This window comes from Strigops habroptila, chromosome 13 (genome assembly GCF_004027225.2).
Source record: "Strigops habroptila isolate Jane chromosome 13, bStrHab1.2.pri, whole genome shotgun sequence".
Lineage (NCBI taxonomy): Eukaryota > Metazoa > Chordata > Aves > Psittaciformes > Psittacidae > Strigops > Strigops habroptila.
In genome coordinates, this window is record NC_044289.2 from 2,995,782 (window position 1) to 3,011,448 (window position 15,667).

Below are 15,667 nucleotides of genomic sequence, written 5' to 3' on the forward strand. Positions count from 1 at the left end.
AGCTTTCCAGAACAGTGATTTTATACCATATGTCTAAGGAAGCTCTGTTACATGTGCTACAGAGTGGTGGGAGGGTGGCTAACTGATTTTGGGTGGAAAGCCTGCTGAGGTCATGTTGGAGAGGTGTAGAGAGCATTTCTGGAGTGATGCTGCCCACAGGATACAGCCCATGGAGGGAGGTATCATCTGAATGACTCGTGGGTTTCATCTTGGAGGAAGCTAACTATGTCCTCCCAAATGGAGTCACAGAAGAAACTTTGCCCTGCGGCAGTGTGGGCAGCCAGCAGACTAACACCAGAGCGGGGAGCCGCAGCACAGATGTGCTCTTCAAAGCTAGGGAGCATCCTTAATAGAAAGTACACACCAGGACCAGCCACTTGTATCTGTAGAAGAACTGTTTGTGGCCTCTTTGCTGATGAGAACATTACATGGAGTGGCAGATGATGCTCATCGGTCCACAGGTTTGCATCTCCTGCAGTGTACAGCAAGCTAATAACGCTCCCAGGGAGGGCATCCAATCATGGAAACACCCAGGATCCTGGAGTAGGCTGTACCTGCTGACTGGCACCAGGCCACTGCTTCCCAGCTGAGGAATGCTGTGCCAAGCTCAAGGTTATGGATTTTGAGTGCTCCTTAGCAAAGGAAATGTTACGGATTGAGCCAACAATGAGTCTGCTGCTGGAGGTACAACCATAGGCAGAGACTCATGGGATCACTTTATCCCTTGGGAGATCCCAGGTCCAACCTCCTGCTCGAAAAGGCTGGTTGAGTTTTGGCTGTCTCCAAGGGCTAGGAGCCTCCCGCCACTCTCATCCCTCTTCCAGCCTTTTCTGCCTCCTTGTTGAAAACAATTGTTTTCTTTCTCACTAACTACACACGATCTGTGAAATCTGTTGCTGGGGGAAGGTGCTTAATGAACTGCTGTGGTTCACCCACAGGCAGCGGCAGGGAAGGGGGTGTCATGGATCAAAACGAAGGCTGTTTTCTGCAGGGAGCCAGGCACTGAGCCATGGCCTCTGGTCTCTTTTGGGGCTGGTGGGTGGCGCCCTGGGCTGTTCCCCTGCGCCTGGCGGGGACTGGCCCTGAGGGGACATGGCCCCTGGGGAACCCTGCTGATGAGGGAGACGTGGATGATGGGGCATCACTGTTAATGGGGGCACACTGCTGGCATGGGGGAACATGGCTGATGGGGGGGGACATGGGCAGGCAGGGGACACTGATAGAGGGGACATGGCTGACGGGGAGACACCAATAATGGAGGTGGCATGGCTGATGGAGAGACATCAGTGGGGAAGCGGACAGGGCTGACATGGAGGTCATGGCTGATGCGGGAGACACCACTTATGAGGGTGACGGCTGTGACATGGCTGACAGGAGGGCCATGGCGGGTGGGGGTAAACATGGACACCACTGACAGGGGGACCTGGTGACAGGAGGACACCACTGACAGGGGGACATGGCAAAGGAGGGGGCATGGCAGGTGGGGATCGACGTGGCTGACAGGGGGACACCAGTGACAGGGGGACATGGCTGACAGGAGGGGGCATGGCGGGTGGGGATCGACGTGGCTGACAGGGGGACACCAGTGACAGGGGGACATGGCTGACAGGAGGGGGCATGGGGGGTGGGGATAGACACGGCTGACAGGGCGCCATGGCTGGCAGGACACAACGCCGCCGCCCCGCAGGCGGGCGCTAGCGAGCCCGCGTGTGCTCGCTCCTTCCCCGGCCTCCCGGGCATAGCGCGCCCGGGCTCCCGGGCCGTGCCGCAGCGGGCGGGCGGGCTCTGGCACTCTGCGGGGCGGTGCTGCCCCTCCGCCCGCCAGCGGGAGGGCTGTCCGCCGCCTCGGCCGTCCCCGCCCGCCGCGGCCTCGGCGGATCCCGCCCCCGGCTCCGCGCCTCCTTAAAGCGGGCTCGGCGGCTCTTTGCCCGCCTAGAGCTCCCGGCGCTCCGCCATGGGGCAGGAGCAGGCCCGGATCTTCCACCCGCGGCCCGAGTGGCTGCCGGCGGCGCATGTCCCGTCGCTGTCCCAGTACGAGCGCCTGTACCAGCGCTCCGTGGAGGACCCGCACGGTGAGCGCCGCGCCGGGAGCCCGCGGTCCCCGGGAGGGCCGCGGCGGCGGGGGAGCGGCTCCCGCAAGGCACCGCCGGGTCCTCCGGGAGCAGCGGGGCCGGGGCTGCCGGGCGGGCTGGGAGGGGTGAGGCCGTGTTGAGCCCTCCAAGCGTGGGGTGCGGGAGTGTGGGGCTGCCCGAAGTTGTTCCCTAAAGCGTTGTCCTCCTTATCCAAGCCCGTTTCTGGGTCACGAGCTCTGGCCGTTATCTTTGCAGCATTTTGGGGTGACATTGCTAAAGAGTTCTACTGGAAGACTCCGTACACGGGGCCCTTTCTGAACTATAACTTCGATGTGACAAAGGGGAAGGTCTTCATTGAGTGGATGAAAGGGGCGACCACTAACATCTGCTACAACGTCCTGGATAGAAATGTCAACGAGAAGAAACTCGGAGACAAAATTGCTTTTTACTGGTAAATTTTTGGTTTTATTATGGTGTAGAAGGTGTGTAAGTGTCATGCTGAAGTGTATAAACAGAGTTGATTCCTACTGAGGCGAATTAAAACATGGTGAAACCTGAGGGGCTTTCATCTCTAGGTAGGGGCAGCAGGTGTTTGCTTTCAGTGTTGGAGAGGAGTTGAGCAGTGGAGCTTCTCTGCCCACCCTGGGTGCAGTGAAGTGGCCCAGCACAGCCATGGGCAGCTCCTGACTTCCAGCTCTGCCTTTGCACTTGAACCTGCTAAAAGCAAAGAGCACTCAGATGGTGTTGAGGCGGGTGCCATAATTCCTTTGTGATGTGGGTAGAGCTCTGGGATGAGGCACAGCTAACACCCAACAGCAAGAAGCTAATAAAACCCCATGCTTTGTGTCTTCATGTTGTGTGGGTCTGCCAATCTTCCACGCCTGTGGCAGGAAGGTTCTCCTAAAACCTGAGTGTATACGTTGATTCATTTACCGAGGTGAGCAGCTCCAGAGAGGACGCCTTCAACAGCAGAGCGAGGGGAAACACAGCATCCAGGAGCCTCAGTTCTGAGCGGCCAGAGCCACCGAGGGAGCCTCAAGCCCTCCACAGGCTTTCGAGGAGCTGCCTCATAGGGGGCGGTGTCGGGAGGGACGGCACCAGCCCCGGGTGGGTAAAACCCTCCCCGGGAGCGCGGCCAGGGCGGGCACTCGGGGTGTGCTGCGGCCGTTGGGGCAGGCAGCGGGATGGGGAGCGCTCGTCCCGGGGCCAGGGCCCGCTCTGAGAGCTCTGCTCTGCCTGCCCCCACGGTGGCCGCGTCAGCACCAGGCAGAACCCATGAGAGGCGAGGCTGCAGCGCGGAGCTTAGAGTGTAGAAACTGCCTCCATTTGTGTCTTGAGGCGAGGGTGCACCCTGGTGGAGGTCCTCCTGCAGCAGGAGGCTGAGCTGCGGGACACTGTTGGTAGGCTAAGAGATGTCAGGGGAGCTGGACTGCTTGCGCCAGGTCCAAACTGTGCAGGGGCCACAAGTGTCTGCCATAGTGCATACATGAGGGCAGTAATCCAGGAAGCTGGGAGCTAGTAACATAAAAAACAAAAAAAAAAAAAAGGAAGAGGACAATGAAAAGCAAGGGGTTTCCTCCAAAATCTGACATTCCCACCCAGAACCACTTCGCAGTTCTGCAGGGGGCTAATGAGGAAACACCCACTGCGCCAAATGAACAACCTGCTGATGCACCAGTAAAAAGGATCACTACTGGTGCCTCCAGGAGAAAGCGTCATAGTAGTAGGGGACTCTACTTTAAAAGGCACAGAGGCACCTATCTGTCGGCCTCACCCAGTCTCGAGGGAGGCTCAGATCAGGGATGTTGCTGAGAGGCTGCCTGGTCTAGTAAGTCCCACTGACTGTTACCCGCTTCTTGTGGTCCATGTGGGTGCTAGTGATACTGACAGCAGTAGCCTGGGAATCATTAAGAAGGACTACAGAGCCCTGGGAGAGGTGGTTAGGGGCTCTGAAGCTCAAGTAGTTTTTTCATCAATCCTCCATGTCAAAGGGAAGGACCTTGAAAAGGCCAGGTGGATTTGGCAGGGTAATAAATGGTTAGAATGGTGGTGCCATAGTCAGGGTTTTGGTTATTTGGAACATGGGACTCAGTTTGGGAGGCCAGGTCTACTGGAGGCTGGTGGAGCTGGTCTGACAAGGGGAAGAGCTGCTTTGGTAGGAGACTTGCCAAGCTGCTCAAGGCAGCTTTCAACTAGAGGTGTTGGGGGTGGATGGCATCAATCCATGCCAACACTCCTGGTCAGTTGCCAGCACCTCTAATAAATGCTTGGAGTAATGCAGGTTCCATGGGATAAAGCCCTAGAGGCCGGGGGGGCCAAGGCTGCTGGTTGATGTTCAAGGATCACCTGCTCTAAGCTCAGGAGTGTTGCGTCTCAACTAGAAGGAAATGCGGCAGGAGGGCCAGGAGACCTCCATGGATGGATAAGGAGCTGCTGAAGAAACTTAGAGGGGGAAAAAGAAGCTTATAGAAGGTGGAAGTGAGGACAGGTGGCCTGGGAAGAATACAGGGATGTTGTCTTGGAAGCTAAGGCCCAATTAGAATTAAATCTGGCAAGGGATGTGAAAGATAACAGGAAAGGCTTCTATAGGTATGTAGCAAACAAAAGACGGACTAGGGATAATGTGGGCCCTCTCCGGAAGCTATCAGGAGAACTGGCTACCCTGGATTTGGAGAAGGCTGAGGTTCTTTATGACTTCTTTGCCTCAGTCTTCACTGGCAAATGCTCTGACCACACCACCCAAGTCTTGGAAGGCACATGCAGGGACTGTGAGAATGAAGACCTTAGGCCCACTGTAGGAGAGGATCAGGTTTGAGACCATCTTAAGAACCTGAATGTGCACAAGTCCATGGGACCTGATGAAATCCATCCACGGGTCCTGAAGGAGCCGCTGTCCATCATATTTGAAAAATCATGGCAGTCAGGTGAAGTTCCTGACAACTGGAAAAAGGGAAATATAACCCCGATTTCCAAGAAGGGGAAGGTGGAAGACCCGGGGAACTACAGACCAGTCAGCCTCACCTCTGTGCCTGGCAAAATCTTGGAGCAGTTTCTCCTGGAAGGCATGCTAAGGCACATGAAAAACAATGAGGTGGTTGGTGACAGCCAACATGGTTTCATTAAGGGGAAATCCTGCCTGACCAATTTGGTGGCCTTCTATGATGGGCTATGGAACTGCTGGACAGCGGCAGAGCAGTTGATGTCATCTGCCTGGACTTGTGCAAAGCATTTGACACTGTCCTGCACAACATCCTTGTCTCTAAATTGGAGAGGCATCAATTTGGTGGATGGACCACTCAGTGGATAAAGAACTGGCTGGATGGCCACATGCAGAGAGCGTGGTCAACAGCTCGATGTCCAGTTGGAGACCAGTAATGAGTGGTGTCCCTCAGGGGTCAGTGTTGGGACTGATCTTGTTTTATGTTCCTTTGATTCTCTTCCCCATCCCGTCTGGGGAGGTGGGATGAGGGGGGTGAGGGAATGCAAGTCCAGAGGAGGCCATGAGGATGATAAGGGGCTGGAGCACCTCCCATATGGAGACAGGCTGAGAACATTGGGGCTGTTCAGCCTGGAGAAGAGAAGCTGTGTGGAGACCTCAGAGCAGCTTCCAGTGTCTGAAAGGGGCTACAAGGATGCTGGAGAGGGGCTCTTCATCGGGGGCTGGAGCGATAGGACAAGGGGTGATGGGTTCAAACTGAAACGGGGAAAGTTCAGGTTAGATATAAGGAAGAAGTTCTTCCCTGTGAGGGTGCTGAGGCACTGGAATGGGTTGCCCAAGGAAGTTGTGAATGCTCCATCCCTGGCAGTGTTCAAGGCCAGACTGGATGGAGTCTTGGGTGACATGGTTTAGTGTGAGGTGTCCCTGCCTGTGGCAGGGGGTTGGAACTAGGTGATCTTAAAGTCCATTCCAACCATAACTGTTCTGTGATTCTATGATTCCTTGCACTTGAACACATATAACACTGATGCTTTTGGAAGGGCTGGCTTCTCAATGTTCCCTTTGGGAAGAAAAGTTAACTTCCAGCCTGAAGGATGTTTGTATTTTTTTACTAGAGTAGTTACTAGTGTTAAAAGCCATGCGGAACTTGGAATTTTCATACTGGTGCAAAATAGGCTTCACTAGAGATGTCCAAGATGCAGAACTAACACTCCCCAGCTGAACTAGCCTGGGTACGACTGTATGTGGTAGAATGGAAGCACAATTAAATGTGCCACTTGTTAGGGGTGCAAGAACTTGGGTTGTGGTGAGTCTTTTCAGCAGAGCAGCTGGAGGAGTCTTACTGTCACTGCAGTAAAAATACCAGATCCTCTAACGATGAACAACTGTGCTGCTCAGAGTGATTTTGTGCAGCTGAAGGGTCCCAGTCCCCTGGTGTAAAAGGGACTAGGAGCTACCCCGCTACAGAAAGGAACATGTTTATACCAGTGTGCTTCGTGTGACTGTACAGTTGGGTTCATGCTGGAGTTTCCAACTATAGAGCTACCACCTCAGTAAAAGTATTACATGTTTTGTCTGGCAAATAATCATATGGACATCATACAGGTGAAATGGTGGCAAGTATTTCATTCTCTGCTAGTTAAACATATTCTCTAACTCACCTGGATGTAAAATAACTGCAGCTTCTGAAGGAAAGCTCCTTTGTAAACTCATTCAGGTGAAGGCGTGCCAGCCAACAGAGCCCTTTGGCAGTGCTGGCAGCTGTGCTGGGGTTTATGGAGGGAGCGGGTGCATAAATCTTTGGGTGACAGCTTGGCACCAGCCTACAGCTTTCATGTGGTCTGGGAGAAGATTGTCTTGTTGGTTATTCTGGCAGCCTTTGAGGGGTGGTTGTGATGCTAAGCAAAGCTTGGAGTGGGTATTAAAAGGGGGGGGTGTCTGTCAGCTATGGTGTTCACAGTGCTGAAAAACAAGGTCTCCTCCTCCTTAGCAGCCAGTTTTCCCTGGCTATTTCGGGATAAATAGGGATTTTGGACCCTCCTAGCATGGTTCTGTCACCAGTGACCTGCCACTGGGGTGTCTGGAGCTGTCAGCTGGGAATGTCAGGGAGAGGGATGGAAGAGGCCAGTTAAATGTGATGTGTGTGGTACTGACCCGTGAGCTTGTGGCACTGAGGTCTTGAGGAAGCAGGGCTGAGGGTTGCAGCTCATAAAATTAACCTTCGAGAAGTGTGCATGTACCTCTGCACACATGTTCTTCAAGAACAAAGTGTAGTTGCTGTTGTCTTGGCCTTTCACATTTTGCTTTGGCACTGTTGGGTGGGCCCACTTTCCTAAACCACCTGAGGCTTGTCACACTGTATGGAAGGGCAAAAAAGAAATGAGAGCCTCCAAAAGCCAAAGAGGATTCCTGGGGAAGAGTTGGATGTTTGGGGTTTTTAATACCTTGGCCACTTGCTTGCTTCTAAGAAAATGTATAGCTTGCTGGATGGGAAAAGGTGCTGATGTTGTACCAAGGTATCTGACTGCCTGGCTCTGGGAGCTTTGAAAAGGTACAAGATCTTTGCAAGTTAGAGCAGATCTTTGCTTTCAGAGAGGAAATAAGAGGGGGAGAAGTGAATAACGTTTCAAGGCATTCTTTGGTGTCTTTGAGATGTGTCCTGGCAGAGCTCAGAGCTGCCATGTGGTGCTGGCTGTCTCAAGTGTTGCAGGGACTGGAAGGAATGAGCAGTTCATCTGGATGTGTTCTGGCCAAGCTGCTTTGAAGGTTCCTGCACCACCAGCAGTCCAGGACTGCCCACACCGGCTCTACTCAGGTCTCATCCCAAGCTCTTTCAGCACAACGAGCAGTACACAGCACTGCTTTGTGCTGCAGAACTTGGGTGACATTTCCTGTTGTGGTACCCTCCTTCTGGTGCTGTTAGGACTGTTTAGTTCAAAATGACCATCCTGAGTTGGTAGGAAACACATTTGCCCTGTGTCCTGTTTTCACTGTGGTCTCTCTTGCTGCTTATGAACGTTACAAATATTTCTGTTTCTGCTGCTTTTGATTCCTGTTTGTGGTATTCATGTGGCCTAAAGAGGAACAGAAGCTCCAAGAAACATTTCTGGTAAAGTGCTGCTCTCAGAACTGCAATCTGCTTCAGAATTGCAGGGAAAGGCTGGAGCCAGTAACACTGGGGTTATTGGGCAGGTAGATCTCTACTTTGTGGGTCTCACAGCTGGAATGCACAGGGCAAACTAGCTGGGACACTTGCAGGGGACTTGATCTGTGGTGGGTAGTGAAATTGGAGCAAGGAACACAGTGTGTCTTTACCATGCTCTGGGCATACCTGTGTCATGTGGACTAACCTGTACTTCTGTGCTGAAGAGCCTGTTGTTAATCCCATATAAGCATCAGCCTGGGCAGCTTGTGGAGGGGAAAACACAACCAGGTGGGAATTCAAATAGCACAGCACCTATTACAGACCCTCCCCAAGGAGACCCTGGGGTGGGAAGGGACCTGCATGAAGCCTGTCCTTGGTGTTTCAGCTATATGCAGGTTGCACAAAGTTCTTGCCTCTGTTTCTCAAACCAGTCACCCCACCTGCAGCACTGGTGGTGCCTGGTGGGACCAGGGCAGGAGGTAGAGCTTTGGATGCTGTTATTAGCCTAGGTGCTGCCTTCTGCCATCACTGGGAGATTGATAATCTTCTGCTTTCTTCTGCTTGTATATGAAATAACACATCTAGAAATGAGAAACAGGTAGTGAAGGCTGCCAGAGCTTACTGGAGCTTTATTTAAACTAAAGAATAACTGCTTGTGGTTCCCATTCTGGGCCTAGAACAAACATGACATGCAAAGATAAAAGGGAGAAGGTGTGTTGTGGGTTTTTTTTAATGTAATAAAGGATTTGGGGTCTCGTAGCTGTGACATCTCTTCCAATGAATCTTCTGTAAGTCAAATAAACAACTACAGAGCATGTTTAAAACAACTCATCCAAAAACGTCAACAGAAAACCTAAAACCACAAAACAACAATGAAGTGTCCAGAGCCCTGTTGGAGGTTTTTACTGGAAAACTGGAAATGGTTTTTGGCCAGCAGCCTTCCAGAGAGGCTACAGATTATCAGACACTGGTTTGATCTGAAGGTGCTGCTGAACCTGAATGGGACAAGACCACATGTGCTGGGTCCTGCCTGCTGCCGAAGCACCTCGATCCGGTGGCTGTTCCTCTCCATGGAGTGCTTTATCCTGGGATGTGCCATCCCAGAGTCAAAACTGAAGCCAGATGAAGCTGTGTTTCAGTTGCATTTCTGCTGTAAAGGTCTGGATCTCTTCCGGCTGTGGAAATAATCTTGCCTTAAACTGCTGAGATCCAAGTGCTTGGTCTCACAATCCAGTACTGTCATATGCAGAGATGCTGAGGGTGCTGCTGTTACCACCCAGCCTTCAGAGGTGTTAACCATAGCCAGCTCCTGCACCATGCGCTCACCTCTGCTCCTCCACTGCCTTCAGGACTCAGTATGTCCCACGCCAAACTGACTCCTCATTTCTTTAGTAACTTCCTGCATGATTTGTTACATCTCCAGTGATGCAGCCTCTTTCGACACTGTTCCGGCGGTGAAAGCGTAGCCCTGAATCACACAGGGTGTTCAGAGAGTGAATACTCACTGCTGGGAAGGTTGTTACTGATAAACACTTGCAGGCCTGTGCCTGCAGGCTGGTGAGAGCACTCAAAGCCATGTTGCAGGTGCTACCAACCAGCCAAGCCCAAAGCTGCTGTTCCCCTGTTGCTGCTGTGGAGAGAGAACTTCTGCAGGGGACTGTGTGTAAGCTCTGCAGCAGGGAGAAGCCTTATGGTGAAGTTACAAAGTGATTGGTTTGTGCTTGCAGCAATACCCAGCCTCAGCACAGCTCCTTTCCCTGATGGGGGGTCTCCATGGGAAGTGGGATGGCCCCTCTCAGCCCTGGCTGAGCAGTAAGGAGAGGAGTTTGGAACACATACAGCAACAGCCTGGAATCTCCAAACAAGAACATCTCTGCTTTGGGGGGCCCTGTCTGGCTCTGAGCTGCATGGGTAGTGCAGGAGTGGGAATGGGGGGAGCATCTGTAGGGATCTGGGATTAAAATCAAGGAGTAAAGTCCAAGTCATGCACTTTCCTGACTTCTTTGGTGGAATTCTTCCTCTCCCAGTTCTGGGACAGTAACCAGCCAGCATGGTTAGTGCTGTGGCCGTAGTACAAACACCACTGTGTTCAGTTCTTATATGTACATGCAAACTGGGACAGCGGGCACTCGCAGCTTCTCCTCTGGTGTAGCTCCCTGGCTCTTCTCCATTGATGGATGAAATCTCCATCTTCAAGAAGATGGTGCTGCTCCAGGGCAGCATGGTGGTGCTTGCTTAAGGGTTTGGAGCTTCTTCGTTTGGCCTGAGGGGTTGGGAAACACAGGAATCCTGGGCTGAAGCTTGGTTCCGAAGGCTATATGTATGCAGAGACCTTTGTCAGTTTTCTCCTGTCATATGTAGAGGTTCTTCTGTCCCAAGTGTTTCTGTTAGTGGCTTGCCCTTGTCTGCTGCATGCTACATCTACTTCATGACTAGTGAAAGTCTGAGATAGTTTTCAGATGAGTGGTTGTGCCAAACGGATGAACTAAATATGTGAGAGCAGCAAAATACTTTCTTCAGGCAGGTACTTTCCTGTCGGCTTTCCTGGGTGCTGTGAGTCAGGGATTTGTGTGCACATTACTCAGCTGGTGGACATGGAAGTACTTGGAATTGTTTTTCCCTTCTGACTTGGATGAGGAGCTTGAGTCATCCCTGTCAGCAGCTACACAGGCTGCTTTGCAGCGAGGTGCCAGGAAATGGTTGGTTTAATGTTTCGAAGGTCTCTGCTGTGCAGAACCTTTTCCATCATAGCAGGCAGGGCAGGAGCAGGCAAGGGCTCTCAGCCTGGTGCTCTGCAGTGCAACAGGGGAAGGGGATACTACAGGTTGGTGGCAATGTTCAAAGCCAGGTTGGGCAGAGCCTTGGTGTGAGGTGTCCCTGCCCATGGCAGGGAGTTGGAACTGGATGAGCTTATGGTCCTTTCAACCCAAACCATCCTGTGACACTGCCTGTGGTCTCCTGTGGTTTGCCCATTCAGAAGCACCCCTGGACCTGTGCCTCCACGCGAGAGTGTTCAGCATTATTGAAGATTGTCACTGGAAGTAGTTTTCACTGAGCTCAAATAACCTGTAATCCTGCTCCTGCAGGATTGGGGCTCTTCTCCTCTGTTAAGTCTGTAAAGAAAGGACTCAGGCAGCACTTGTGTGGTTGCTCCTTGGCTGAGCAGTGAGGAGAAGGGTTGTGTAAGCTTGGGAACACACAAAACAACAGCCTTGAACCAGGGCAGCAACTTTCCTTTAGCTTTTACCAGAACTGTTTGCTCCCAGCCTTTTGCTCTGAAACCTTTGGAAGCTGCTTACTGGCAGGGATACAGCATCCGTCTATATCAATACAAGGGAATATCCAGGAAGTATTTGAGAAGATAAACAAGTTGGATGTCAGTAAGTGCCCAGGATTAGATGGCATGTGCCCCAGAGGACTGCAGGGACTTCAATGTGAAATTGCAGAGCTCTGGCCGGGGTATGCCGCGTGCCCTTGCAAAGGGCTCTTGTGCCAAGGACTGGGAGGTCGCCAGCCCCACTCCGTCTGGAGAGGGCAATAGAGGGGTCCTGGGAACTAGTAAATCCCACAGATTCATTAAGGTTGGAAGGGACATCTGGAGATCATCCAGTCCAACCCCCCCACATCCACAGTGGTACAGTGGAATTGGGTCACTTTATGTGTGGAAAAGGTGATGGAGTCCTGCAGGAGTGCGGTTGGGTGGCACTGAGCACATGGGTACGGCTGTTTTCAGGCTGCCTTCATGAGGATTCCCACAAAAAGGTTGTTCAAGGAAGTTATTTAGCTGTGAGATAAAGTTCTATGGAGCTGGTTTAGACTTACCCTTCACCTCCTCGCTTTTAATAGTCACTTTTCAGGACCAGCAGCAGGTCCCCCAAGGACCAGTGTTGAAACTGAACTGCTGATGGTGGCCAGGCTCATGTGCCCTCCATAACCAGCTGCTCCTGGGGACAAAACCCTGGACCTTGGTTCTGAGTAGTACTTTGTTGTTGTCTGGGAGGCTCTTGGCTGAGCTGCTGTGGCCATGGGTGGTTCTGGGTGCATGGTTGCACAACCACTACCTGGGGGAGTAGCGAGGGGTGAGCACAGGCAATAGCTCCTGGCGTTTCTCACATGTGAAACTTGTAACTCTGGCAGCTATTACAGGCTCTTTGCTATGTTTTAAGAGTAGTTTGCTAACTGTTGTGGGGGGCACCGTGGTTCTGCAGTGATGGTATGTGGTGAGTGTTGGCAGGAGCGTTGAAACATGAGGTGGATAAATGGAGTTCACGGACACAGAGGACAATGAACTCCTGTATGGATCCAGGATATGGAAGGTCAGAGCCTTCAGTTTGCTCATAGGACTAGAAAACGTGATTATTTTATTTTAGCTGTGTGAATGGCTTGTGTCCTCCCTGGCACCCTGCTGTGAGGGGAGCAGAAGGGAACAAGGACTTGGGCTCCACGGGGATGAGGCTGGCTCCAAGTAGTGGCGTTGTCAGGGGACAAAGTGATCAGGCTTTGCCAGAAGAGGTGTGAGTGGGTGCTTGTTCCAGGCATGGTGCTTCTCCTTTGGGTAGTTGCATTTGTTACAGAATCACAGAACGAACCAGGTTGGAAAAGACCTTTAAGATCATCAAATCCAACTGTTCCCCAGCACTGCCAAGGCCACCACTAACCCATGACACTGAGGCCTCGGCTACACGGTGTGTGAACACTTCCAGGGACGGTGACTCCAGCCCTGCCCTGGGCAGCCTGTTCCAATGCCTGAGCACCCTCTGGGGAAGGAATTGTTCCTCATCTCCATCTAAACCTCCCCTGGTGCAGCTTGAGGCTGTTTCGTCTTGTCCTGTCACTTGTCACTTGGGAGCAGAGACCAGCCCCCTCCTGGCTCCATCCTCCTGTCAGGCAGTTGCAGAGAGCGAGAAGGTCCCCCCTGAGCCTTCTCTTCTCCAGACTAACCCCCCCCAGGGTCCCTCAGCCGTTCCTCATCACACTTGTGCTCCAGGCCCTGCACCAGCTCCGGTGCCCTTCTCTGGCCCCGCTCCAGCACCTCAATGTCTCTCTTGCCGTGAGGGGCCCAGAACTGACACAGGATTCGAGGTGCAGCCTCACCAGTGCCCAGCACAGGGGGACAATCACTGTGGCCCTGCTGCCACACTGGTGCTGAGCCAGGCCAGGATGCTGGTGGCTTCTTGGCTGCTCATGTTCAGCTCTGTCAGTCAGCACCCCCAGGTCCTTTCCCATGAGCAGCTTTCCAGCCGCTCTTCCCCAAGCCTGGAGCATTGCATAGCGTTGTTGTGCCTGGTGGGCTTTCTTTACAGCCTGAAGAGCTGTTAGGCTGTAGTATTGGCTGCCAGCGCTTTGACAAGACCTCTTTGACTCCCCCACCACAATGCCTTTTCCTCCCGTGGCCAGCCCTGCAGCAGAGCCATTGCGCACAGCAGGGTTTCAGTTCTTTGTTTGCATTTCTGCACGTGACTTATTGTAGGTGGTGAAATGTGGTGTGATATGAGATCATGAGCCCTGGCACTTCTGCATAAACTCAAAGCCCATCGTTTTCACAGATGGCACCTCCCTTTAGGGAAATCCCTGAGGAAATCCACGGCCTTCCTGATTACTTCTTTACAACTGGTTATCTGATAATGAAGCATGTTGCCACTGACCCCTGAGATGGCACTTCAGCAGGTGACATCTGGCCATCAGCTGTAGAGATTTCTGAGAGATAAAGTTGAAATGTCAACCGTAAACCATAGAGTCATAGAATCCCAGGCTGGTTTGGGTTGGAAAAGACCTTAAGATCATCCAGTTTCAACCCCCTGCCATGGGCAGGGACACCTCATCCTAGACCATGTTGCCCAAGGCTCTGTCCAGCCTGGCCTTGAACGCTGCCAGGGATGGAGCACTTACCACTTCTCAGGGCAACCTGGGCCTCACTGCCCTCACAATAAAGAACTTCTTCCTTACATCAAACCTGAACTTCCACTGTGCTAGTTTTAATCCGTCACCCCTTCGCAGGTCATGGCCTTGGTGGATATTGTTTGAGCCTCCACTGGAATCAGCTTTCAGTGTTTCTAGAAGATCTTGAAACAGCATTTCCCAATAGGGGTGTTTCCCAACGGTAGGTGGCTTGTTGACTGACTTACAGAAGCTTCACGCAGAATCTGTTTGTGGCCTGACTGCAAGTTGTTTGAGCAAAGAATCAGCAGGAAATAAGCTCTCCCCCAGTGGGCTCTGCTCCTCTGAACATACTGCTTATGGTAGACATCAAACTGTTGCATTCTTCTACAGCATGGCTTTGGCTTGCAGGGTTAGAAGTGCTGGCTGAGAGCAGCCACACTCATTGACCTACTGTGCAGGTCTTGCAAATGAGCTCTGTTTCAACATGATAGAATCATTTTGTTTTTAAAAAAAACCCTTAAAATCTTAAACTTCCCTCTAACTAAACCAGCTGATATAAAGCTGTCATTGGCCACATTGGCTCTGCTCGTGTGCTGTGAAACACTGGAGTAAGAACATAATCCCAGAATCCCAGCCTGGTTTGGGTTGGAGAGGACCTTAAAGCTCATCCAGTTCCAACCCCCTGCCATGGGCAAGGGATATCCTCTTGACTTGATACTCAATATCAAGTGAGTAGGAAAAACATGAAGCCGCAGAGGAGCCGCATTGCCCTCGCTGCTGAGCAGATACCTGGCAGCACAGAATGGCTGCTGACACCCTCACTGGGGTATTTACATGTGCTCTGTGTTACCTGTAAACTGCCTTATTTGGTCAAATGTGGCAAAATAATAGTAGATTTCCCTTGAATTTCCCTGTTACCCATCAGTGTTGTGGCTCTCGGGTGAGCACAGGATGCACAAACCCCATCACACTGACTTACCCGTTGGCAGCAGTGTAAGCCAGGAGGTGCTGGTTCCTTTGGAGATCTCTGAGCATCCCGCAATCCAGAGAAAGGGGCTTGAGGTAAATTTTAGGGGGAGCCTGGCAGGCGAGAGGGAAAATTGGAGGGAATTCTGGAAGGTCAGTGAATGATGAGTGATTCTGGAGCAGTGTCCAGCTGGGGTCTGTGCTGGAGGCATCGCTCAGGGGATGGTGAAGCGAACAGTCGTTGGGCTGCACAAGATAAAGGTTATTTCTCAAGATGCCTCTGGTGCTCATTCAGGATCTGAAAGGCTCCAAATAGAGTAGCTCAGAGTGTGTGTAGTGAGAAGGAAGGACAAAGATGGATGCAGTCCTTCCTGTCGGACACCAGCAGCCATGCAGGGTGTTGTAAGTTGCACTTCCATGTGGTGGTTTTTAAAGATGATTAGAAGCCTGATGCCCTGCTCATAGAGCAGATAGTGGCCCTGGGTCCCTTTAGAAGTAAGCTCTATTTTAGCTGTTTTGTGCAATATAGGCACAGTAATGCCTGTGTTTGAGTCAGCTGGGCTGGAAAGGGTGAGCTGGACACAGCACATGATGCTCTGTAGGGCCCAGGGCTCCTGCTCTGGCACTGCACAGCGCTGGTTGCCATCTGCTTTGGGCTTCGTTACA

General features: G+C 52.1%; 1 protein-coding gene across 2 annotated transcripts in view; it reads left to right on the plus strand.

Annotated features, from left to right (window-relative positions):
* The first annotated feature begins 1,699 nt into the window (after positions 1 to 1,699).
* ACSS2 (acyl-CoA synthetase short chain family member 2) overlaps positions 1,700 to 15,667 on the plus strand; it is a 36,892-nt gene continuing 22,924 nt past the window's right edge. The window contains exons 1-2 of one of the 2 annotated variants that reach the window (XM_030502523.1): positions 1,700 to 2,072; positions 2,328 to 2,523. In XM_030502523.1, the coding sequence (XP_030358383.1) occupies positions 1,955 to 2,072; positions 2,328 to 2,523 (314 nt within the window). In that variant the 5' untranslated portion in view covers positions 1,700 to 1,954. The remainder of the gene's footprint in view (positions 2,073 to 2,327; positions 2,524 to 15,667) is intronic. The other variant, XM_030502522.1, reaches the window with a different exon arrangement.